The 25,782-nt window shown below is 38.1% G+C and overlaps 3 protein-coding genes across 22 annotated transcripts; 2 read left to right on the top strand and 1 right to left on the bottom strand.

Moving 5' to 3' along the window:
- Positions 1-571: 571 nt before the first annotated feature.
- Positions 572-12,775, top strand: LOC103937070 (zinc finger CCCH domain-containing protein 19). The gene is made up of 10 exons (XM_048576155.1): positions 572-2,151; positions 2,238-2,317; positions 4,087-4,274; positions 5,407-6,328; positions 6,434-6,561; positions 6,938-6,997; positions 7,075-7,125; positions 9,054-9,124; positions 10,059-10,213; positions 10,386-12,775. Exons 1-10 carry the CDS (start codon positions 812-814, stop codon positions 12,473-12,475), a joined length of 5,085 nt encoding a protein of 1,694 aa, XP_048432112.1. The 5' UTR covers positions 572-811; the 3' UTR covers positions 12,476-12,775.
- A 1,671-nt stretch (positions 12,776-14,446) lies between these two features.
- LOC125473404 (bifunctional aspartokinase/homoserine dehydrogenase 1, chloroplastic-like) lies at positions 14,447-23,114 on the top strand. 20 transcript variants are annotated; one of them, XR_007255310.1, is made up of 10 exons: positions 14,447-14,773; positions 14,965-15,320; positions 15,408-15,468; positions 18,665-18,807; positions 18,936-19,039; positions 19,397-19,495; positions 19,676-19,870; positions 20,634-20,699; positions 20,908-21,101; positions 22,640-23,114. XR_007255310.1 is itself a non-coding variant. In XM_048576151.1 (7 exons), exons 2-5 carry the CDS (start codon positions 15,108-15,110, stop codon positions 20,688-20,690), a joined length of 561 nt encoding a protein of 186 aa, XP_048432108.1. In that variant the 5' UTR covers positions 14,449-14,773; positions 14,965-15,107; the 3' UTR covers positions 20,691-20,699; positions 20,908-21,101; positions 22,640-23,114. The 20 variants fall into 20 exon arrangements, 6 of the variants coding, with proteins under 6 accessions (XP_048432108.1, XP_048432104.1, XP_048432107.1 ...); XR_007255305.1 differs by lacking the exon at positions 18,936-19,039 and adding an exon at positions 18,877-18,935 and having other exon boundaries at positions 14,448-14,773; positions 15,399-15,468; positions 18,665-18,763; XR_007255304.1 differs by lacking the exon at positions 18,936-19,039 and adding an exon at positions 18,877-18,935 and having other exon boundaries at positions 14,448-14,773; positions 15,399-15,468; positions 18,632-18,763.
- Positions 23,115-23,990: 876 nt separating this feature from the next.
- On the bottom strand, positions 23,991-25,526 carry LOC125473406. The gene is made up of 2 exons (XM_048576154.1): positions 25,269-25,526; positions 23,991-24,636 (listed from the first exon to the last, which is right to left on the bottom strand). Exons 1-2 carry the CDS (start codon positions 25,357-25,359, stop codon positions 24,287-24,289), a joined length of 441 nt encoding a protein of 146 aa, XP_048432111.1. The 5' UTR covers positions 25,360-25,526; the 3' UTR covers positions 23,991-24,286.
- Positions 25,527-25,782: the final 256 nt, after the last annotated feature.

The raw sequence follows: 25,782 nt of genomic DNA, 5'->3' as shown, positions 1-25,782 counted from the left end.
GGGTAGCTGTTATATAGGTACGTAAAATTGCTAAACTAGCATTACTCTTAACCAGTTGAAACAGGTACTTGTACTCAAAGCGACCCATTAGTTAATAGGCTACCAACAGGTTCACTTATTATCAATCCAAACTCATTAAGGTTCAACCCAAACACTTAATTTTTTGTGGCGTGTATGATTTTGCCAGGTATCGGGCCATTGAAAGAAGGCCTATAATATAATAGATTTTCTTGTACAACCAATTTATCATGTATAACTTGTCATTCATTGGATGTATACTATACTTTTTGAACACGAACAAATATATATCAGGCGATAAAATCACTAAAATTGAATACTCCATGAATGAGAAAAGATGGTGTAATCCACAAATCTCTTTCTACCTTTTACATACAACTCTCAATTTTCAATTGTTAAATTAAATGAATTGAATTAACAAGGTGCGTGAAGGTTAAAAATACGTGTGGATGGAAAATCCTCACATATATAGCATGATGCGTATAGGGCGGGCGTGTGGAATAGCATTGGAGCTTTTAGTAATTTTACCTGAAGCAGCCCACGTCCCAAACCCAAACCTACGAGCCACCAAAAAGCCCTTTTTGCTTACGGCATTTCTTCTGTTTGGCTGTCGTGGCAGTTGCCTCCTTCTCCTTCGCTACTACTCCCCTCAGTTAATACAATCGTTTTAGTGTTGTGTAACGATTAAACGACGACATATAGCCCTGCAGGGGAACCGGAAGGTTAAAACCCTAACCCTAGCTCTTTGGATTTTAGGGTTTTCAATCTCTGATTTCCAATTTCAGTTACTGCCATGGAAGCCGACGAGGAAGATGCTTCCAAGGTGAACGAGCCTTCGATTTCACTCCAAGACGACGCTTTACCGTTGCCTCATACAGGAGAGGAGCTCCGGAACACCGAATCACAATGCGACCCGGAGTCTGCACCTGAGCCCGAGCATGGCGGCTCGGGGCTTGGGGTCGAAGGAGAATCTGATTCGGTTGCGTCTTCGGTAGAGAGAGGCGATGGGGATGGAATTGGAGGAGGGTGTAAGGAGGGGGATACGGAAATGGTGGATGTGGCTGAGGCGGTGGCGGCGGCTGCGGAGACAGTTGAAACTGATGCAGTGGAGGATTTGCGGGTGGCGATGGAGAAGTCTGCTGCTGACGCGGGAGAGAAGATGGTGGTGGAAGAGGAGACGAATGTGATAGAAGGTCACGTGGCCGAGGACAAGGAGGTTGAGGAGGTGACGAATGTGGCTGAAAGTCACTTGAGAGAGGAAACGGAGGTCAAGGAGGAGATGCATGTGGCTGGAGGTCACGTGACAGAGGAAACTGAGGTGGAGGAGGAAATGACTGTGGCCGGTGGTCATGTGACAGAGGACACTGAGGTTGTGAAGGGGATGAATGTGGCTGAAGGTTATAGCACAGAGGAAGCTGAGGTTGGCGATGTGGATGATAAGGTACTGGAGACAGAGGTGAAGGTGTTGCCTGAGGAAGCTGCTGTGGCTAACTCGGACAAGCAGGAGGCTGAGGATTCTAATGTGGCTGAAACGGCTGAGGAGACTGTGCTTTCAGTGAAGGATGAAACAGAGCAAATGACGGGTGAAGCCAAGGGAGGTGAGGTTGAGGCCGAGACAGTGGGAGAGGAGACTGAGACCGAGGTGGAAGGAGAGGAGGATGGGAACGATGCGGTGGGAGAGGAGGATGGGAGCGAGGCGGTGGGAGAGGGGGATGGGAGCGAGGCGGTGGGAGAGGAGGATGTGAATGAGGCGGTGGGAGTGGAGGCAGAGGCCGAAGCGGAGGGAGAGGAGGCTGAGGCTGAAGCAGAAGGAGAGGAGGCTGAAGCAGGGGGAGATGATGAGGAGAATGCGGCAGACATGTTGGCTGAGACTGACACAGTTGGGGAGTTGGATATGGTTGATGATGTAATGGAGGAGACAACTGAGGCAGAGGAGACGGGGGCGGCAGAGGAAGAAGCAGAAGAAATGGAGGTGGAAGAGGAGGAGGAGACAAAAAGGGCCGGCAGTGGTGGGAAGAGGAAGCGTGTGAAGAGTTCTAAGGACACGGGAAAACTCCTTTCAAAGAAGAAAATGGAAGAGGATGTCTGTTTCATTTGCTTTGATGGGGGTGAGCTTGTGCTTTGTGACCGCAGGTCAGTTGAACTTTGCTTACTGTGTGTGCTTCTTTTGACGTTATTTCTGTGATTGGTTTATTGATTAGTTTAATTGGTGGTTTCAGGGGATGTCCCAAAGCATACCATCCTTCATGTGTTAATCGTGATGAGGCCTTCTTTCGAGCCAAGGGTCGATGGAATTGCGGTAAGTTGCTGCGGCTTAAGTCCTTAATTTTCTTTTCCTTTTCACCAAGTTTTATTGTTTTATTTAATTCTGATGTAGTACGTTAAGGGCCAGTAGACTATTAATGCACAATGTACTTGTTTGTACAATGTCTATTCAGGATTTTCTAGTATGCTCCGGGGTATTCTATAAACTGGGATTTGATGACTGTGATCTAACGGCCAACAATCCCAATATATTGGATACCCCTAAGTATAGTAGAATTTCATGTATATTCATAGTGGACATTCATTACTAAGTTTAAATGCATTTTGAACAAACATCCATTCAGCACATACACCTCATTAAACAATTCATCTAGTGGAATAGGCCTTTAAACTAAGACCCTTTGTAATCTTGAGGAGGCTTCAGTTTTCTGATCAGTTCCTAGATTTACCTTTGAGAATTTAGGTTCATCTCCTAGCTTCTGCTAAATTGAATTCTCTTTATTTTTATTTATTCCATATCTTCGTATGTTTGTTTCTTTGGTGATCATTTATGTGTTTGGCATGCGGTTTCTGTAGCTTCAAACTCCAGCTGCATTAGTGCTTCCTTGGTGCAGTGATGATTGAGTTAGTGTTTTTACGTTGTAAAATTATATTTTTGCTTTTCGTTTTCGTTTTTGATATTTGGTTTAAATTATATGAAAATGATATTTTATTAGTTGCTGGCTAGGTCTAAAATACTGTGATACTTTTGAAATATTTGTATTTTTTCAAGTAAGTGAATTTTTTTTGCATACTTTCAGTATCCTGAAGTATTGGACAGTTTGTGTCTAGTTAGAGTTGATTTGGAGCGGCATGTTTGTAATTATTGACCTGGAATATTATTATTCAGATGACTATTTGTTAATTGTCCTTCAACAGTTTGTGTGCTTTGAAGATATTAGTTAGTCTCCAAGTGATTATGTATTTGTCTGGAATTATGACTACAAGTACCCGCAAGATGTAGTTCTTTGTTTACTTTACAATTATAAAAATTTGAAATCGTTTACCAAGAGAAGGGCATTGCTTTCTGCAGAGAGGGATCAGTTTTTTGATCCTTGGTTTAGATTTTCTTTTATAATGACAAAGGTAGAAACAATTGCTGATGTAATGACCTATGACCGGCAGCTAAATAGGGAATTGAGGGACATTGTGTTTTGACCTATTACCAGGAGAGTTACAACTGCCTGTATAAGGTTATGTTATAATATAGAATGGGGACTTAAGCGGGTCAAATAAAATTCAAGTTTTGGGAAGAAATATATCAGGCATAAGTGTATCGTGTACAGTTAAGTTACTGTTAAAGTAACGTAACAAGTACCAAACTCCTACCAAGTACCTTAGCAAACCACTTTTAGGCAACACTTTATCAACTTCTTTTATTTTTTATTTTTTTATTTTTTATTTATTTTTATTCTTTACTCCTTTTTTCGGAAGAATTTTAAGGGTTCATGAAAGGTATTCAGCATTTACCTCGGTTCAGACTTCAGACTCTAGCCTTAACCTGGAAGTTATGTGTTTATCCGCTTCAATTTTTATTATTCATGTACTTTTAGTGAATCTAGTTGCCAGTGTCTTTTTTGAGAGAGATTGCAGGCATTATGGCTATTTTGAACTCGTCATCTTATAAGCACCAGTTCTTTTACATGTGTCACTGGGTTTCATCACTTAACGATGTTAACATCATTATAAAAATGCTTATTTGAAAATTATTTCAATTCTTTTGGTTGCTGGGCAGTATCTGATGTATTAATGAATGTATTTTAGGTTGGCACCTTTGTAGCAACTGTGAAAAGAGTGCCCACTACATGTGTTATACATGTACCTTTTCCTTGTGCAAGGCGTGTATCAAAGATGCTGATATCTTATGTGTTCGAGGAAACAAAGGCTTCTGTGAGACATGCATGAAAACTATCATGATGATTGAAAAGAATGAGCAAGGAAACAAGGACAAGGTATGATGCCCTCTTTCTTCTGTTATTCCCTAATCACTTTTGTATTTTCCTTTTGCTAGCATTGTCACGATTAGGGTCAAGGGTTATATCTTTCTTGGGAGTGTTTTAGCGTGTGAAAGTAGTGTGTCGTGAAGTTCATTTTTGCTACATCCTAATTAAATCAGTCAGCCAAAAGGGAAAAAAGAAACAACAAAGTGTATACATTTGGAGGTTTCGTAAGCCTCTGTATGTAATGAGGTTAGTGACTTCCCTTTCTTCTAATCGAAGGTGAACTGGGAACAGCAGTATCTTGGTTTCCCTGGTGATTTTTTCCTAGGGTTGTTGATGTCTGGGATTTGTCTTTATATGCTCTTTCCCTTGTTCTCATCTTGTTTTGTTTGAGTTCCCTTCTGGCAGACTGTAGTTCACTCGATGAACAATGTATCCAGTCAGTGCATATTGAGTTGCTTGAGTTTGTACAAGTCATATATCTGGAATTATATGTTGAATTATGTCAATAAATTTAAGGGAAGCTAGTTTGATTGAGTATTTTTTTTTGTAATATTTTTTTTATTTGTAAGAAATCTTTTATAATATGTTGGAAAATATGGCTTCAAGAATAAAGCATCTAATTGTAATTCCATGTATCGGTTTGAAACCTATGGCATAATAAAGTGTCTGGTTATAATTTTGTGCAAAAACGAACAAAAAAGAAAGGAAGATTAGATGTAATGTAGCTGAAAGCTCATGTGAAATGGTTGAGGTGTTGCATAGACTCACCCTATTAGAGATTATAGGTCTATCAATTCCTCTGTCGATAGTCCTTTGATACTTAACTGCTGCTGCCCAAGTTTTCATGCGACAGGGGAAATGTCGTTTTAATTTGTCATTGTACATATAAGTCAAAGTCAGAGTGTTTGTCTCTCCATTTGGTTGGGAATTCTCAGCAATGTCCACTTGTATAATTCTTGTGTGTCATGGTTTGAGTGGTATGTCATTAGACATTAGGTCTGGTCAATTTATTAAAATCAAAATTTAACATTACAATTTATAACATTAATCTTGTCCTTAACTATGTACTGTTTTCACTTCGCACGTTTAAACTGCTTGCAGTGGCATTCGTTTTATTCTTTTTTATCTTGTGCTTGTGCAGGATGAAGTCGATTTTGATGATAAAAGCAGCTGGGAGTACCTCTTCAAGGATTATTGGATAGACTTAAAAGAGAAGTTATCTCTAACACTTGATGACCTTGCTCAGGCCAAGAATCCAAGGAAAGGATCAACTGGACGTGCTAATAAACAGGAGTCACGTGATGAACCCTATGATGCTAATGATGGTGGAGGGTCTGATTCTGACAACTCTGAGAATTTGGATTTAGTTAACCCTAAAAAAAGAAAGTCCAAAAAACGAATGAGAACCCGTGCAAAGGGGAGGGATTCATCAAGTGCAGCTACAGCAACTGGCTCTGGAGGTCCATCTGCAGATGACAGTACAGGGTGGGCATCAAAGGAACTTCTGGAGTTTGTAATGCACATGAGAGATGGTGACGAGTCTGCTTTATCTCAGTTTGATGTCCAGGCTCTCTTGCTAGAATATATAAAAAGGAACAAACTTCGTGACCCTCGGCGAAAAAGTCAGATAGTTTGTGATATAAGGCTTCAAAATTTATTTGGGAAACCACGCGTTGGGCATTTTGAAATGTTAAAGCTTCTTGAATCCCACTTTCTTGTAAAAGAGGATGCTCACACTGATGATCTTCAAGGGAGTGTTGTTGATACCGATGACAATCAGTTGGAGGTTGATGGCAACTCTGATACCCCAGTAAAGGCCAGTAAAGATAAGAGACGTAAAGCACGTAAAAAGGGTGATGGGAAAGGACCTCAATCTAATATTGACGACTTTGCAGCCATTGATATGCATAACATCAATTTAATTTTCTTAAGGCGTAATTTAGTGGAAGATCTACTTGATGATCTGGATAACTTTCAAGACAAGGTTGTCGGCTCTTTTGTCAGAATTAGAATTTCTGGTAGTGGTCAAAAGCAAGATTTGTATAGGCTGGTGCAAGTTATAGGTAATTATTTGATTAATTGTCTTTCATTGTATTTTTGGCGTGGGCGACGAAGGCATTAAACTTTCAGAATCGTAAAGTTCATTGTCTAAATGATTTTCTGAACAGGTACATGCAAGGGTGCTGAGCCATATAAAGTTGGTAAAAGGATGACAGAGATCTTGCTAGAGATATTAAACTTAAACAAGACAGAGATCATTTCGATTGATATCATCTCAAACCAAGAGTTCACTGAGGTGATTTAGCATATAACTAACTATTTCCTTTCAATTCCAAACTTGGTTTAAAAATAAAATAAATGTGGCTCTTAAAGAGACATGATTTGGACATCCTTGTTCTCAAGGGCATGTCCTCCATTAGAAATAACATTAGAAAGACTGATAATGCTTGCCATTGGGCAAGAAATGGTACAAGGGAAACGTGAATAATTCTCACATCCAATCGAATGGATAGTGTAGTTTGCTTTTCCCTCTTTATTGGGAGAGACTGCAGCTTTATGTGCATCATAGTGAAGATTGCTGGAAAAGCAATTTTTGTTTGAATTTTTTTGTTTCTGCTTTCATTTAGAAATCACTTGTTTGATTATCACCTTGTTTCATTGTTTATTTTTAGGATGAATGCAAACGACTGCGTCAGAGCATAAAATGTGGACTTATCAACCGGCTTACTGTGGTATTTCTATTTTCTATTGTTACTTTTGTGTGTTGATGTTAATTTTTATTTTCTCCTGAGAAAGTGGTCGCTTGCAGGGTGATGTTCAAGACAAAGCAATGGTGCTCCAAGCAGTCAGAGTCAAAGATGTAAAACTCTTGCTCTTTTATCCCTTAAAGTTGCTTTCTCACTTGTAAACTTCTTTTCCTTCAATTTTTTATTTGCATCTTGGACATGTTCTATGTACTCTTAGGCTTGCACATGTTTCATGTCGCATCAGATGTTGGTAATTCATCTCAAAATTGAGCTCCATATTACAGCATTGACTTTAGGAATTGCAGTAGATTTGATTTCCCGGATAAAGTTTTAAAGTGTACTTAGGAAAGTTTTGTTTCACAGAAAAGGAAAGAAAAGAAAATATGATGATGCAAGGATGATGATGACGATGATGACGATGAAGAAAATATATACCTCCACTGAGTGTCCACTTAGGGAGAAGATTATAATATACTTTATTCATAAAAAGAACTGAATTCATTAACTAGTCTAAAATATACAAGATTTGTGGAATGCATACAATACAATGGAACTGAGAAGTTCCATTTATTGTTCATAAAAAGATATAGAAACCACTGATTAAAGGTAATTAAGCAAAGCTTTCCTTCCTCCAAATATATTAGATACAGTAAGTAGCCCTCCAATCTGCAAAAGTGACAAAGAAACAGTTTCTTGTAATCCAAATACATATGTTGCGTTACTGGCTCCTCATTATAAGAACCAGGGATCTTATGTTTCTGTAAATTGGTAAACTATATAATTTGGAAGCATGCAAAGACCAAATAATGCTTGTAGACTTTTAATATTAGTATAGGCTCATGTGGTTGCCAAATTCCAATCCCTTGAATTAGGTACGCTAGAAACTTACTCCACACTTAAGAAAGGACTTAGGTAGCGATCTGAACCAAGGTTTGTTTTATCTAATTTTTTAGCCCAAGTAGGCTTCTTTCTTCGTGTTTGGTTTTCCAACTTCAGTTATTGGCTTGTAAAGGGAAACGTAGCTTGGCATATTTGCTTACCACAATGGGTTTGATTATAGAGGTTATGGGGTCCTGGTTTCCAAGTTTAATTCTGATTGATTTTTTTATCTGTACCACCCATAAAGGCACAACAAAGAGGAGTAATTTTGGTGTTATTATGTTTTTCAATTTAGAAGATATTTGGGGTATGGTACACCATCACCATGTAATAAACTTGTCTAAGGTTGAGTACTAGCTGCTACTAGCACTATCGTGTAATGGTTTTCCACTCCATTTGTAAGTGGATCTGAAGGGTTGCATATGAAGCCTAGGTGAAGCAACTTATTTGCTTTTTCCAACTTAACTGGACATCTGAATGCTATTGATGTCGAGCTTCAACAGTTGCATTTCAAGTTGGTCTTGAACAAGTAAAGGCCGACCATTGAACCCCAAAAATCAAGCTTGCCGATTTTACTTGCTGAGCTTCGTAACCAATCAAGCTATGGATCCTTATTTAAGCCTTAAGTCTGTCATTCATAAATTTTCAAATGAAGTATAACACAGGGTGACATGGCATAAATACCTAATGTTGAGATAGGTAGGTGCTTTATTTTTGTAACCCTATGGTTGGGTTCCAGATCAACTCAAATATAAAACAAGCTCAATCCAGTCTTGAACTTGTGAGCAGATCAAGTTCATTGCAGCCATCCTCTGCCATTTGCTACCGGAGTTTTAATGTTTTCATGAAGAGATCAAAGACCTAACATGTCTGCAACATAGGAATATCGGCAAGAACTAGTTGCTTTTCCCCAATTAATTCCTAATAATCTCAACCAGATTTGTTCTTTAAGAAGGATTGTTTTTTCCTCTTCTTCTTAGATGCAATATGGATTCTGGCTCCTTTAGTGTTGACTCAACCCTTATTTTAAATCTTGTAGGTGTAAATTCAATATACATTATGCCCTCTGTTTTTCCTATAACTTGATTTTGATATTATTTTTGTAATAGTTTTCCTTGCTTTTCTTTGATGGATTTGGTTTTATTTATTTATTCTGATACAGTGGTTAGAAACGGAGATAGTTAGACTCAGCCATCTTCGTGATCGAGCCAGTGAAAAAGGGCGCAGGAAGGAATATCCTTTACTTTTCAAGTTTAATACATTTTTATTCACAATTTTTTTGTGGGAAAGTGATTTCTGCAGACCCTCCTTTTTTACCGTATAGTTCTACACATTCACTTTAATTTGGTCCTTGATTTGTTCACTCCAATGGCTGGAAAAAAGAGGGGTCTGCAAGAGGTGAAATATGGTGTGCAAAAATCATTTCTCTTTTCTTGGTGTGTGATATTTAAATGCATTACTCTCTTATTTACTTGCTTTCTGAGGCTGTGGCCTTCGATATAAATTGACCTGTTTCTTATATTAGTGATTTCCGGAAAACTTAAAAACTTTATATTGGTAAAGGCGGAAATTTTACCCTCGCATGTTTTTTTTTTTTCCTGCTATGATTAGAAGTAATCAGTGACACATGTGAAGGGATACTTTATACCAGTTGAGGTCTTCTTTTTCTTTATGTTTTGTTTTGGAGGGGAATTGGATGTTGCAATAAGCAGATGCATTTGGCCTTTTTCTCTCTTTGATTTTACAAGAAATTTTAGCACTCTAACTTTACAAGAAATTTTAGCTCCTTAATAGAGCATCAGATACCTATTTAATAGTTCCATCTGCCTTTTTCATTAGTTGATGCCAGAAACACGTATTTTCACTGTCAGTATAAAAAAATCCTATTAATTTCTTGATTCTTTGGAAAGAAAACCTTAAATTACCTTTTTCTTATTTTCTTTTTTTTTTATTTGTAATTTTTTGGAGATGCTTTTGTTGTATATATATATATATATATATGTATGTATGTATGTATATCCCACTTAATGGGATAAGGCTTCTTTGTTGTTGCTGCTACTGCTTTTGTTGTATATGGTAATTTTTTTTTTTAATGGCCAATGTTGTATATGGTACTTTAAGATGACTAGGAATAGGTATGATGTAAAATCCTTAACTTTCTTTTCACGCTTAGAGAGTGTGTAGAGAAGTTGCAGCTTCTGAAGACGCCTGAGGAACGCCAGCGTAGACTAGAGGAAACTCTAGAAATACATGCGGATCCAAATATGGACCCAAGTTATGAATCTGAGGAGGAGGAAGACGAAGGAGATGACAAGAGACAAGGTCCCATTTCTTTTTCTTCTTTTTTTTTTTTTTTTTTTGGGAATTTTTATACCTTTAATTCTCTAGTGCTATTTTCTTTTTCATTAATTCAATCATAATTTTTTAACTGAAACGATAGCGATAATCCAGTCATTATTTCAGTCATTAATAACATAGCTTTCAACCCATGCAGATAGTTACACGAGACCTACAGGTTTTTCCTTTGGAAGGAAAGGGAGGGATCCAATTTCTCCACGAAGAGGAGGATCTTCTTTTAATGATTCCTGGAGTGGGACAAAGAATTATTCCAATACGAATCGAGAGTTAAGCAGGAGTACGTCAAATAAGGGATTCTACAACAAAGCAGAAAATACAACTGGAGCTGGTGAGAGAGTGAATGATTCATGGGGTCAAGGAAGAGACAGAGAAACGCAGCAAACAAGCCACTGGGAGAAGAAACAAATTATTTCAAGTTTAGAAACAGGTGTTAAGAGTACGCAGTCTGTGGTACAATCTGAATCATCTCCTGGTGGTGGCTCAGGAAATTCAGTTGCACATTTCACCACTGGCGCAGCGCAATCTACACCCACTATCAATGATTCAGAAAAAATATGGCATTACAAGGATCCTTCCGGGAAAATTCAGGGACCATTTTCCATGGCACAGCTACGCAAATGGAATAACACTGGCTATTTTCCTGCCAACTTGAGAGTTTGGAAAAACACTGAGAAGGAAGAAGATTCTATCCTGGTAACTGATGTATTGGCTGGAAAGTTCCAGAAAGACCCTTCACTGGTTGACATTAGTTTTCTAAAGGCCCAAATGGTGCATGATTCATGTCTCTCACCTGCACCATCTGGGAAGCCTCAAGGAGGTCTCTTTCAACGGGGTACAGAAGGCCAAGCTGCAGGAGGAAGTTGGGGATCTGAAAACGAAATTACTTCATCCTCAGCCAGAGGTACTCCATCATCAGTTGAGGTTCCTAAGTATTCTTCAGATGGGTGGGGCACAACAAACTTTCCCTCACCTACTCCATCCCAAACTCCATTAGGTGGGGCAAGGGGTCAAGCTTATGAAAGTAATTGGTCACCCACCCCTGTTCATCCAACTGGCTCTGTCTTGGGTGGAAATGGAGTGATGCAACCTAGTACAGTAGCTACTCCAGAAAGTGCATTGCGAGTTTCTGGAATTGATCGCTCAAGCTCTCTTTCCGGCATTAATGCAGCACCCAAGTCTGAAACTGCTGTGCTTCTGGGCTCTACAAATACTCTTCAAATGCATGGTCAAGTAAATGCTTCAATGAATCAAGTAACAGATGTGAAAAATCTTGTTTCAAATCTGCAAAATCTGGTACAGACTGTTACTAATCGTACTCCCGGTGGTGATGCTCGAGGGTGGGCTTCTGGTTCAGTTCCAAAACAGGAAATGACTGCTCCAGGGCCAGCACCTGGGAGTGAAACTCAACCCTGGGCAGGTGCTCCTTCCCAGAGGATAGAACCAATTAATGCTTCTACTATGCCTGCACAACATCCGGCCCATGGTTACTGGGGTAACGCTTCATCTACTAACAATGCTACCCAGTCTATTAATACAGGAAATGCAGCTGGAAATTTGCCTTCATCAGGCTTCTCTGGTGTTCCACAGTCTGATCCTTGGAGACCCCAAGTCCCAGCTAATCAATCATACATTCAGCCTCCTGCACCATCGCCCCAGGTACCTTGGAACATGGGTGTCCCAGATAACCAAAGTTCTCTGCCAAGAAAGGGGCAAGAGAATCAAAACGCTGGTTGGGCGCCAATTGGGGGAAATCCAAACATGGCCTGGAGAGGACAAGTGCCAGGAAATACAAACATGAATTGGGGAGCTCCGGGACAGGGTCCAGGGTGGGCTGGACCTGGTCAAGGTCCAGTACCTGGAAATGCAGCGCCTAATTGGGTCCAACCTGCTGCTCAAGGACCTCCTTCGTTAAGTGGAAATCCCGGTTGGGCTCCATCTGGTCAAGGGCCAGCAGTTGCGAACACCAATCCTGGTTGGGGTGGGCAAACTCAGAATGGAGGAGATAGGTTCCCAAATCAAAGGGATCGCGCTCCGCATGGCGGAGATTCTGGTTATGGTGGCGGAAAGCCCTGGAATAGGCAGTCGTCCTTTGGTAGTGGTGGTGGTGGCGGCGGGGGAGGAGGGTCTTCGAGGCTACCTTTCAAAGGGCCCAGAGTGTGCAAGTTCTTTGAGAGTGGTCACTGCAAGAAGGGCGCAGCGTGTGATTATCTCCACCCGGACCAGTAAGATTTTTGGGAACACAGAAGCAGCAGCAGCAGAAGAGCAGTTCATAGTGTACAGCAAATTTCCCATGGAAGAGTTTTGACTTTTGTATAAAACCTTTGTTTTGTTAATCTTTTAATTACAATGACAAGGTTAGTTTAGTGTATTATGCTTTGTTTGGTCTTTCCTACATTCTTCGTTACTGTTTAGATATTCCAATGTGTTACAATCATGGGTGATCTTGATGCATGTAAGATTTCTTGTACTCTAAAGAGCGGAAAGAAATGCAAGTTTTTTATAAATAGAGGGAGATTCGAACTCGCATATCTATCAAGTAGGCGTATCTCAATATTAACACATCAATTGATCCTCCCTCGCAACTGTCATAATGACATCGGAGCCATAATCTCATGACTCCGTGAGTGGATTAAAAACATGAACGAGGATCGTTATGGTGACATAAAAGTCGGTTACGATTTACACATGTTTTAGCGCGTACTTTTGTACCGCACGTTCAGCATCGAACCGTCGAGGACATTCTACTATTCTAGCGCAGATGACAAGGAGGGAAGTGAAAAAACAACATCAGACAAACGAACAAGTAAATAGCAGGAGATTGGGAATTCATTGATGATTCTCAGCTGAATCATTGATGGATTTGATGGTCATGTTAATCCAATCACGCAAAAATAAAGGCAATTATTTGTGTCCAAAACATGGACACCAATTATTCGTGGAAAAAGAAAAGTGCAGATGGGAAATGCCCAACTCAGAAAATCAAAAGTGCAAATGAAAAAATCCCAGTTCAGAAAAATTATGGTCCGATTGTTACTCATCTTCCTAGATGAACAAACCAAGAGCATGAATTCAGAAAAATACAAAAAACATGAAAAACAGGGGAGTCTACCGGGAAATGCTCTGAACTCATGATAGGACTGTTCATCTCCTATGGTTTGGTGTGAAAAGAAATCTGAGGGGGAAGGTTGGATTGTTGATAGCATTGGTATTTATATCACCCACACTCAAATCAGTCAAAATCCTTCATTCACAAAAATCCTAGCAAATGTTTGACATTTCCACTACACCTAGATTTGTATGAACTTTTTAAACTTTTAATTAACTACCCATGGATTTGGATGTATTCTTTAAATCCTCTAAAATCCTAATTTAACTACCCTATGATTTTAAAATCATTTAAAATCCATATTCAAACTCCTAATTGACTACACTCTGATTTTAAAGTTTATTAAAATACTAACAAATTTTAATTTGACTACACCCCTTTAGTCTTAATTTCGGATAAGATTTCTAACCCATCTTGTCACGTTACGTGTCATTATCCGAAAATATTATTCTGTGGATAGATTTCCGGTAAGATTTTTAACTAATCTCGACGCTGCATGTGTCACTATCTGTTTACAATAATTTAGCCAAAATTTCGATCAGATTTTCAACCAATCTTATCATGCCAAGTGTCATTATCCGAATGTACTATTTTATGGATAGATTTCCAATAAGATTTTTAACCAATTTCGACACGCCACATGTCACTATTTGCTTACAATAATTTAGCCAAGATTTCGATAAGATTTTTAACCCATCTTGTCACGTTACGTGTCATTATCCGAAAATATTATTCTGTGGATAGATTTCCGGTAAGATTTTTAACTAATCTCGACGCCGTATGTGTCACTATTTGTTTACAATAATTTAGCCAAAATTTCGATCAGATTTTCAACCAATCTTATCATGCCAAGTGTCATTATCCGAATGTACTATTTTATGGATAGATTTCCAATAAGATTTTTAACCAATTTCGACACGTCACATGTCACTATTTGTTTACAATAATTTAGCCAAAATTTCGATAAGATTTTCAACTAATCACGTAGTGCCACATGGCATTGTCCAGAACCTTATCCTGTCTTTTTTTTGTCTATATAAACCCTATATTCATCATCATTTACTGAACTCAATCCTTTTTTTTTAGCTCATGATCCTTTCTTATTGTTTTTAAATCTTGAATTCTTATAATATTTTTTTTAAGAAGATTGTATGAAATCGATGAGCAATAGAAAAAAGTATTGGCACAACAGGAAGAATTGTTCAATCTGGAGAAAGGTGGAGATGAGGTTTTCGCAATGGAAGAGGATAAGAATGATGGTTGGAGATGAGGGTTGTACAATTTTAATTTTAATTTTTACTTTATGCTTCAATTATTTATATGTGTTGTTTCAGTTACCCACAAACTCGCATAACATATAATTTTAGGATGACGGATGGAGTCGCGAAACTACGGTTGGCTGTAAGAGTATTGAAAGGGTATGTCAAATTTTAAACATAAAATTGAAATTTGATAACATATGTGATAATTTGATATTTTTTAAAATTTTTACCCCCACTTCACATACCAAATTAAATTATTATTTTATTACATTATTTCTTTTTATAATTTTTATTTTACAATTGTGAAACCCTAAATCACAATTCCTTGTTTCAATCTTGTGTTGCAGAAATTAAACTTTTGTGGTTGTGTGGATCAAGATCGAAGAGAAATCCCACTCCTCCTCCTCCTCTCTCAACCCTTCTTCCGCCGGCCCACCCAAGAAAAAGGCCAAGTCGCAGGCGGTGGCCTGTTCCCTCGATCCCAGCAAAAATGGCCTCCACCACCTTCACCACCACCACCATCACACTCACCCATCCCAGGACCCCAATAACGATGCTGTATTTGACCCCTCTTCCATGTCCCTCGACGAAGATCTCTAGCCAAACGACCCCTCTTCCCGAGGCATCGCTGCCAATTTGTCCCCAAAAAAGGGACAGCCCCCTCAGCCCTCTACCAAGAAGCTTGTCATCAAGCTCGTCAAAGGTAAGCCTTCTCGATCCTAATACGATGTCGTATTTTGGGGCCAATTTTGATATACTGGGATCAGATAGTCATTTCTAGGTTTTGTAGGATTGGAGAGGACTCTGCAAATGGTTAGAGACGAAGAAGTTTGAAGGTTTTGGAATTCCAGGTGAAATGAATTAAAAATATTTGATGTTGCTGTCAAATTTTGTGGGCTGTTATTCTATATCATGACACATTAGATTTGGTTTTTTGATTGAAATTTTTTTGTTGCTGTCTTTTATAATTATTAAAGCTGATTTGAACATTTTTACAGTTTCTTTGAAGATGCTTTAACTGTCTATTAAATTAGAGCATTAGAAAATATTTGTGTACTCACTACGGAGTACCCAATTTCCTGACCAAATGACATGGCCCTGTGAAATGGGAACAGCTGTCCCTTTTAATTCTATATTAAACTTTTGCTATGTTGAGAACCAAACAGCCCTTTTTTCCTCCTATTACCTTTGCCATGTTAAATATGGACAAACCCTATCCTCTTCCAACCTTGGTCAACCCCACCCCGTGACCTTGTCGGCTCCGGCATCATGTGCAAGCTTCAAGCTCACTCGCCAAGCCGACGTCGATTCCTTAACCGAGATATCCCAATCTGTAATCCTCTCAAATTTCGTCGACATAGTCTCACTGCTGGGTGAAGTCATCGGTGGGAGGAGGGTGGGTGGGCTTGGTGGTGGTGAGAGAGGACCGTGGCTTGGGATAATGGGATGGAACGGAACTCATGGAGGGCTAGTAATTTGCTGAATCGAATCGTATTATTATTCGATTTTTATTAATCCATCTATTGTTATTTGTAAAATCTTCAATTCACCTATCTTTTAGTTTTTCAATAACCCGTGTCTTTGATGAAAGCCCAACTTATTAGCTCCAACATCAACAACTATATGTACCGAGGAACAGTCAGCCCCGACCACCATTCCGAATCGTCCATCAGTCAGACCTCACCTCCATTCCGGATCGTCGGACAGTCATTCGGGATTGTCCATCAGTCAGGTCCAACTGGCAATCTGGATCATCTATCATTGAGGTCCAATTGCATTTTTTCCCTATTTAAAACATCACTCTAGGGTTTAGGAAAAATCTTACATACATTTTCTCAGACTGTAGAACTCCTGACTCCCCATCATCTCCATGTTGCGCTGCGCTTCGGTGGCCTCCGCTATGCTACAATGCTCCGCCGGCCATTTATTGCTGGAGAAGCAGAACCCTACCTCCCTGCCTACAACCTTAATTAGAGGGCCGCCTACCATCTCTCCTGTCTCAATCATAGGATCTTAGTAAATCTCCTTTTACTTGAATGTTGTTTTTCGTGGAAATTAAGCTCATTATTATTTACAAATTTAGCTGTCATATATTACCATTTTTAATTTGTTCATAAAAAGTTAAAAACTGATATATGAAAATTTGTCAAGTTGGATTTGGTTGATGACATGACAAAAACCAACTTTCCTCCAACATTAAGCATCTTTATACCATGAGAGTTATAGGAAAACAAAAGATCTTTGTCTCAAACTTTCTGTGCAATCTTCATAATGCAATCAATGGACTTTAATTCAACAAAGAGAACAAATTGAACATAGTAGCTATCATTCAAAGAAGTCGTCGGATGTCCAAAATTATCAACGATTTAATATAACATTTTTTATTAGTGGTTTTGTAACACTGTTTCTTATTTAATTTAACATTGTTTCCAATTCATATTATTACTTTTTCAAATCTGTCAACTTACTGTATTTATATGTTTTTTTTTCTTTTTAGTATCTGACATTGTTAACAAGGTGGACAATTTGAAAAGAAAAGTGGTTGCTGCAAGAGCAGGAAATGTGTATTATTTGAAGTTATGAGTTTTTAAAATACTAAAGGAAAATTTTTCTAAAGGCAATGGTTGTCTTAAGGAGGTACTCAATAAAGGAATCCATTATGTAAATCAGTTGGAGTGTCATAAAAGTATAGCCTTTATGGTAATGGGATTTGATGATGAGATTAGTCATATGTTTCATCCTTGCTATTCACAGGAAAATGGTTCATTTCCGATAAGAATATTAGTGTAAAAGTCTAGGTTTTTTGCTATTTAATCAGGTGTGATGTACGGAACACAGTATGTCAAGTCTAAATTGTGTAAACTAAGTTGTATCGATGTCAAATCTACTTTAAAGTTAGCCGAATGTGCACTTCCACTTACTTGCATGAATGATCCATCCACTGGTGGTCACATTAATTTAAAACCAGTTATGTGACCTCAGTTAATGGATCATTCATGCAAGCAAGTAGAACTGCATATTCAGCTAACTTCAAAGTAGATTTGACATCGATACGACTAAGTTTACACAATTTAGACTTAACATTCTGCATTACGTACATCGCACCTGATCCAATGGCAAAGAAACTAGAATTTTCCACTAATATTCTATTTAGAAGTGAATCATTTTCCTTTAAATAGCAAAAAAGATGAAACATATGACTAATCCCATTACTATAAAAGTTATACTTTCATCACACTCCCAACTGATTTACATAATAAATTCCTTGATTGAGTACCTCCTTAAGACAACCATTGCCTTTAGAAAAATTTGCCTTTGGTATTTTAAAAACTCCCAACTTCAAATAGTAAACATTTCTTGCTCTTGCAATAACCACTTTTCTTTTCAAATAGTTCACCTTATTAGCAATGTCCGATACTAAAAAGAGAAAAAAAAAACATATAAATATAGCAAGTTGATAGATTTAAAAAGTAATAATATGAATTGGAAACAATGTTAAATTAAATAAGAAACAATGTTACAAAACCACTAAAAAGAATTGTTATATTAAACCGTTGATAATTTTGGATATCCAATGACTTCTTTGAATGATGGCTACTATCTTCAATTAGTTCTCTTTGTTGAATTAAAGTCTATTGATTCCGTTATGAAGATTGCACAGAAAGTTCGAGACAAAGATCTTTTGTTTGCCTATAACTCTGATGGTATAAAGATGCTTAATATTGGAGGAAAGTTCGTTTTTATCATGCCATCAACCAAATCCAGCTTGGCAAACATGAGGGGCTTTCTGCCATCTATAGATTATAGTTTTAATGTTTAGTTTTATGAAACAGACTTAAAATTTTGTTTTTAAAACTGTGCTTTGTTAATTTTGCTGGAAGTGTTTGTGATTGAGTTTAATTTACTGGTACTGTAACATAATGTATTGCTGCCATTTAAAACTATTCTAAACTCTGAATTTATTGTCAAGTTGTACTTTTGGTTTGGTTGTGCACTTTTTCCCATTATAATAAGGAATGATGTTGACCTTGCTGGACGTCGAACAAGACTATGTTGGTCTAATGAGGATGAAACTGCTCAAGGTTTGGAGTCGTTTCTTAAAGCATTTGCCAGAATAGACTACTTGGCCCCTGTCATGGTTTAAGGGTGAGCTGTGCATTACAGTGGTTGTTGCTGGATTATAATTTAAGGTTTACTTTCCCCCTGTTTGTAACATTCTCTTTTGTTTATCACTGGACTGGTTGGTGTTCCTGGTGCAGCCCGTGATATATTCAGTGCCGTAAAGGATGTTGGGGCTAATGTTATTATGATATCTCAGGTTATGTCATCCTCTGAATTTGTGTTCATGGTATATGCTGAAGGAAGTAAATGCTGTTTCTGAGTTCCTGCAGTCTAGATTTTGAATCTGGGTGTCTTTCTCAGGTGTTTGCTTTTTATTTGACTAATGTTCTTGACCAGGTTGCTCGATATGTAAATTAAGCAGATCAAGGATAATGTACTGACACTAACAATTAGTTTATTGTTTACTTGTGAAAAACCTTATCGGACCCATATTTTGTGGATCAGTTAAAGAATTATAAGAAGAGTTGAAAATGGTGACATGAATTTTAATGTGAATTAATGTGTTGGTTTGTATTCAGATATGTTTTATTCCATTCTTAACTGATTCCCACATTGAAATTTTTACTGCACTCTATTTTTTATTTTATTTTACTTATGTTTGAATGTATCTTTGTGGTCATTTTTTAATACCAATTTCTGGCACCGCTTCCCTCTCAGGTTCAAGTCATTCCAAACTGTAGTATTTTGGCAGCAGTTGGCCAAAAAATTGCCTGTACTCCAAGAGTTAGTGCAACTCTTTTCAATGCACTGGCAAAGGTTAGGGATTTATTATCATTTTATTAATTTTGGCAACAAGTTGGATTATTTTATTGATTTAACATTTCATGGTTTGTACACTGGTTTACAATCCGGGCTACTGTAGACTTTGATTCTACGCGTTTCTCATAATCCATTATTTACAATACGAAGGGATCTAATCTGTTTTATGAAATGCAGGCAAACATTAATGTGTGTGCAATTGCTCATGGTTGTACTGAGTACAAAATTACTGTAGTGATAAAGCAGGAGGATTGTTTTAGGGCTCCGAGAGCAGTCCATTTTAGATTATATCTTTCAAGAACTGCAATAGCAGTGGGCAATATCCGACCTGCTCTGATTGGTGTCACATTATTCGATCAGTTAAGGGATCAGGTACTTAATTTCCCTTTTTCTTCAGTTATTATAAGGCTGTTGTATAATATTGCACATGTAAGGTCAACTGTTATTGAAAATATTCATGACACTTTGGAGTTTAGAATTTTGAGGTGCTCAGTTTTGTTAGAGTCTGTCGTTCTGCGTGCTTTGTTGGTGGCCTTTTCTGGTTATTGCATATGAGTTTCCATCCTAGTCTGATTTAAGATTTGAAAGCAGCAAGATGTACTGATTCATTCTTCTCCTGTTTATGTGGTGGGATATGCACATCTAGTTTGTGCAAAGAAAACACGGTCAAATGAATGGTCAAAAACATTCTGAGGCCATGCATGTTGTTCATTTACAGCCACATGCAATTCAAAATTTGGTTTTACGGCCCCCAATTGAGTTATCCTCTCTGACTTTCATCATGTTCGTGATAAGTTGTATATTGCTGCTTGCTTATAAACCAAACTTTGATGAAAACTAGGTACTTTGAATTTCTTTTATTTGTGTGTGCAATTCATTAAAATTAAAATTTTCAAATCTCTGCATATAGCTACCCTCAAGGAAGAGTTTAACATTGATTTGTGTGTTATGGGAATTGCTGGCTACGGACAATGCTTTTGAATGAGGCGTAAGTAAAAAAGCTTTCAATGGAATATGATTTAATCAAATGCTTTGCATATTCTGAAGTAGACCTTGGAGTGGTGGTGGTCTTAATTCATATGTGTTGTTAATGAAATGTTTTTGACTTGATAATTGACCAACGTGCTTCCTTTAGCAGCGGAAGTTGCTCCTTTCTACAGTCCGAAGTTGCTCCTTTCTACAGTCCAATTAGTATATCTACGTACGTTTTATAAGTTTTTCTCTTTGTTAGTCATTTCCAATTTCATCCTTTTCCATTGTATTTTTTATATTTAATTTACAAAAATAAAGTCATCCATTGCTTTGTAGAGGCAGTAATTAGTTCAAATACATTTACTTCTTAAGTCATTGTCATTCTATAGTTTCACTTTGAGTGCCATAATTTACTTTTTAATTTTTCATTGTTGTAGGGTTGTTGACTTATCTAGATGGAGAGAACTCCGAAAAGAGAAAGGAGTTTTAGCAGATATGGAAAAGTTTGTGCAGCATGTACATGGGAATCATGTTATTCCAAATACTGTTTTGGTTGACCGCACAGCTGACTCTATTCTTGCAAGTCATTGCAATGACCGGTTGTGGTCACGAAGTCACTCCTGACAAAAAGGTAAATTCAGGGCCGCTTGATCTAGTAATATCTCCTTTTATACTTGCAAATTTCTTTCAAGTGTTTTATCTTTGATGATATCTAATTGCATGTTCTTGTTTATGTAGTACGTATAATTCCAATTAACTGAAAAGAACAAGAATGTCAACCATTTCCCTAATTAGTTGATCTACCCAAGTGCGTTTTGTGGTTTTAATTAATAATCTTGCATGCAAAACCCATGAATTTGGGATATCTTTCTTTCTGACAATTCATCATATAAGCGTGATCCAGTTTATAACGTGGTGGGATAAATATTGGATGCCTGATGAGCAAAAGTAGAGGTATCTAATATGGCATAGAAAGCAAAGGTTTTTGCTTTAACTTTCAAATCATCAAATATGCTTATGTAGAGACTCATGTTCAGCCAGAATAGAAATCTTATTATTGATTGTGGTTTGATCTTTTGTTTCCTTTTTCTTTAGTATTTAAGTCTTCTCGTAACTCACACAATCAACCAACATTGCAGTTTTGTTTAATAGTCTAAAATTCTTATATTCATCATATACACTGGGAGGTGTGGGGAAGTATATCTCAATATGAAATTAAGCTCATGTTTGATATTTGTGAATATACGAATACCTAATGTTTAGGTAAGTACTCATTAAAACCACCTGATTACACGATAAGAGTGTCTGTTTGTTGTCCATTTAAATGAATTTTGAAATTCATTGATGAACAAACACTGAAAGGCTTTGAAATCTTTCACTGTAAGAAATGATTTACATTGCTAGAAGTCAGGGGTAACTCAGAGTCTTTCCTCTATGCAAGGATATCTGCTGAGGAGTTGGCTGATCCTTGGATTCAGGGAATTTGTGAGCCAAGGAGGGCAAAATATCCTGTAAAGTTGATTTTCACCGTCCCATCATCATGCATTAGCAGGTAGAAAATTTCTAGGGTGAACTTGCTAATGCATGATGATGAATTTCCAGCCCATAAATATCCTAAATCGTGCGGTTAATCAGTACTTCTTTGGTGAATATATGGTTCTGCTGCACATTTTCACTTTAATGGACTGGCATTTGCTTTTTGTATGATACCATTTGGATAACACATTTGGGGGAAAAGCTTTCATTACTGTTTACTTAAATGAAAAACCACATTTTTACACCAAAAAGTCAATCCTGTACTATTCACTTTACCCTTTATTTTATCCTTAACGTTAAAACTCAAAGTTTTCAAGCCCTTTTTATTAGTTTTTCTTTATGTTTTTGGTTAAGGATCAAGGATGATTTTAAGTTTTGACCAAACGGAATGATGCTTTAAACTCGAACAAAAACTGACCCAACAGAATGAATGAATGGTGCTTTATATTCTGTCAGCATTTGCTTTTATGGCGTGTTGCTGTTTCCATTGAGCTAGAGACTCTGCCCCTGATTGCCATTGAGACTTAGCTTGCAAGTAAACCTAATAACAGTTCTTGATTTGTGCATTTGATTCTTATTTTCCCACACAAGCCATGAATTTTCTGACACAGAGAATGGCTCTTCACTTTGTAGCTAGTTGGCTGATCCTGGATTCAGGGAATTTGTGAGCCTATGAGGGCAAAAATATCCTGTGAAGCTGAGTTTCTCCATCCCATCATCATGCGTTAGCAGGTTCACCCTAGAAATTTCTCAACAGAAAATTGTTGCTAGTACGTGATGTTTAACCGTCATTACGCCCAACCCTCCCGGAGTCATTAGATTTTTGTGGTCATCAAGAGAATACGTGTCATCAGCTTGAAAGTATAATATTTATTTGGAATTATGCCCAGCATTTCAGATGGCGATGTGAATTGTCATACCTCTTTGGTAGACTTCGTGACGGTTCTCTTGGGTTTCCGACTTTGGTAACTTGTAGAATTGTGATCCCATCTATGAATGAATGATTTTGTAGATGTGAATCTTCCTTGCGAATTTTGCTCTTCTATTGTTTACCCTTGTGCTTTTGGTTTCTATTTGTATGGTAATTTGTGGACATTGTGCGTTGTTAGTTTTGCTGCAACTTCCTTCTACTTATAGGTCTCGTGGGTTCTTCCACCGCTTATGTCATTTCGTTAGGACTTTCGCCGTCTTTGAACCATCCTTTTGGGATAGTCTCGTAAGTGGTTTATCATTTCATGTATCATGAATGACAAAGTTATGATTTGAGCAAATTTTAAATAACCGAAAAGTGGCGGCAGAAAAAAAGATCAAAATAAGGAACCAAAAGTATTTTTAGAATTCGTCTGATCATTATTGGTGGTTGGAACATAGATGGGCAGATGAACAAACTGACTATTCCATACCTAACGTCAACAACCGCTGCATGCTTAGCACTTGAGAGAAAGTTGGTCATGTGTCAACGAGTTCTCTTCTCTTAATCCCTGAGGTCTTAGTCCTCCCTTCTTCCCATGAGCCTTGATTTCTCCTCTTTTCCTCGGCCGTAGTCGGGCCTTCTCTTGAGCCTGCATTACTTCTAGGAGCCGAAAAGGACCCTGTGTTAACAGTGGACTTGATGCATGTTCCCCAGAGAAGAAAAGAAAAATCGCTTCATCATATGCAAGATAACGAAATTGCTCTCTTAATTGGCTTTATATTTTTGGCGTTGCTTCTCCAAACGGTACGTACAAAATGCCAATTTGTCCATTGGTTTGGTTCGAGGGAGTACTCCTGAGGAGGTGGTTTGGAAATTAAACGTCAGAAGCGACTGAACTTGATGGAACCGAAGCCATCGATGTGGTATCACTTCTGATGTTTTCAGGCGATGTGCAACTTCTTTTTCACTTGGAACAACTAATTAATGCATTCTGGAAATTCACTCATCATCTTTTGAGGCGCTCCTTAATCCGAAAACCGAAAATAATTTTAGGGTATAGAGAGGGTAATATGATATCAAACAGAGATATAAATGGAAAGTCTCTTTGAATCACTCCAACCACCAATTCACCAACTTCATAAATAGTAAAATTGTCAACTCCCATATATCATCCATACTTAATAGTAAAGTAATTTAACTTCAGACAAAACCTGTAATTTGAGACGACACTTACATGCGTTCAACATCAAGTTCCCCATTCCTTTCCTCAAGAGTCATATTGTTTTAACTCAGCCATCCTTCGCAAGTCCCTCAAATATGCCTCTAAGTCCAGAAATTATTCTTTCTTGGGCTCCTCTTCCAATATATCATCCTCTCTCATTTTTTTTTCTCCATTTCTCACGTTGTTGGGGCTCAATGCACGGGCAATCTGTAGTCCAGTGCTCACCCAATACCATACAATAGGTACACAACTTGAGAGTAGCACGTCCTGTCCAGCCCCGGCGAGCAGGGTGGCCCCCCGGCCGAGCACAACAATCACACACTATTCCATACCTACCGTCAACAAGAGTCACCTCCAGAGGGTTTGAGATATGTATCATGTAAGGGCAACCAGCACTCGTGTGGTCTTTCTCCTTTCCACAAACTTCACAAGGACCATACCTAAGTTTTGCTGCTGCTAATTCTGCTTCCAAGTCCTTGTGCCCTTTCTTATTTCCTGCCATTATTAAATACCAAAAACAAAAAGAATAAAAATCGCATCAACGCCCATATTGTTCCCAACACATAAGATAAGGCACAACAACATGACATTAAGCTTAGCATAGCCATGCCGCCTGCTTAATATTATAGGGTTGGGGGATTTTATAACAAAGTTATCAATCATTTAATAATAGTTTAGGGCTTGTTTGGATGTATTTTAAAATGGCTGAAAGCGATTTTAGAAAGTGTTTATAGTTTCCAAAAGCGCTTTAAGTGTTTTCTGCAAGAATCACCAATTATGAAGCATTTAAGTGTTTTTTTTTCTTCAGGATTTGCTTATATTTTTACTAAGGATTTGTTCTAAAAATATTTTCACCAAAAGGGCTTTCAATCATTTTAAAAGCACATCCAAACGGACTCTTAATCTCTGTTACGACAACAAATAGTTACAACTGACACATACTCCAGGGTGGGAGTGCATTTTATCTGGTAGCAACGGAATTGAACTTCAAGGATAGTACGCAGATGGATATTTTATTTACATTAAACTATCCCTAAATAAATAAATGTAGCACTTTACAATTTATCTACATAAACCCCCTAAAAGAATCCAAATAGGTGCATAATAAACCCTAAACGAAAACTTACGATTACGAGTCCCTCTATTCCGCCCCTGAACCGATTCTAACTTGGCTTTCGCGTGGGCTTCTACTTCTCCGCCGATTGCGCGGCGGAACATGGCAACTCATTCCTGTACGCGGCCGACCACGGGAGCGGATCTCAAAGACCGGCGGATCATGGCTCTCTACGAGTGAGAGAGACCCTGAAACCCTTGCTATTGCTCGTTTTTGGAATTTGGATAATAACAGACGTTTATATCCTTTTGGGCCTGACTGGTGACCCATCTTTTGGGAGGTTCTCGAGCAGGATATTTATATATTCTTCCTATGAGGACCGGTGACCCATATTTTGCATAATAAAAATCGCCGCTCTTGGGTTCAATGCCCCTCCACGTCGGTGCCTGTCGACATCGTGGCCCGGAGGTGTATGTGGAACCTTATGTGGAGGGCCCTAAGAAGGGCTACGGCTACCAATTTGTTTGGATCAGGAGTCCACTGAAGATTGAACGCGTACACTTAGGAGGCTCATGTTTCATGTATTG

The sequence above is a fragment of a genome, unplaced genomic scaffold, assembly GCF_019419815.1.
Source record: "Pyrus x bretschneideri cultivar Hongxiangsu unplaced genomic scaffold, Pyrus_bretschneideri_v1 Contig85, whole genome shotgun sequence".
NCBI classification, from domain to species: domain Eukaryota; kingdom Viridiplantae; phylum Streptophyta; class Magnoliopsida; order Rosales; family Rosaceae; genus Pyrus; species Pyrus x bretschneideri.
The sequence above is the reverse complement of the archived record's forward strand: the minus strand, read 5'-3'. Positions and strand labels throughout refer to the sequence as shown.

Bases quoted from the DNA above. Each gene is read 5' to 3' on its own strand.
- LOC125473404 (XM_048576147.1), top strand. From the start codon at position 15,108: ATGGCCTCCACCACCTTCACCACCACCACCATCACACTCACCCATCCC. The intron at 15,321-19,396 runs GTAAGCCTTCTC...CTTCCCTCTCAG, and splicing joins TGTCATCAAGCTCGTCAAAG to GTTCAAGTCATTCCAAACTG. The intron at 19,496-19,675 runs GTTAGGGATTTA...TATGAAATGCAG, and splicing joins TTTTCAATGCACTGGCAAAG to GCAAACATTAATGTGTGTGC.
- LOC125473406 (XM_048576154.1), bottom strand. From the start codon at position 25,359: ATGTTCCGCCGCGCAATCGGCGGAGAAGTAGAAGCCCACGCGAAAGCC. The intron at 24,637-25,268 runs GTAAGTTTTCGT...TAATAATGGCAG, and splicing joins GAATAGAGGGACTCGTAATC to GAAATAAGAAAGGGCACAAG.
- LOC103937070 (XM_048576155.1), top strand. From the start codon at position 812: ATGGAAGCCGACGAGGAAGATGCTTCCAAGGTGAACGAGCCTTCGATT. The intron at 4,275-5,406 runs GTATGATGCCCT...GTGCTTGTGCAG, and splicing joins AGCAAGGAAACAAGGACAAG to GATGAAGTCGATTTTGATGA. The intron at 10,214-10,385 runs GTCCCATTTCTT...CAACCCATGCAG, and splicing joins AGGAGATGACAAGAGACAAG to ATAGTTACACGAGACCTACA.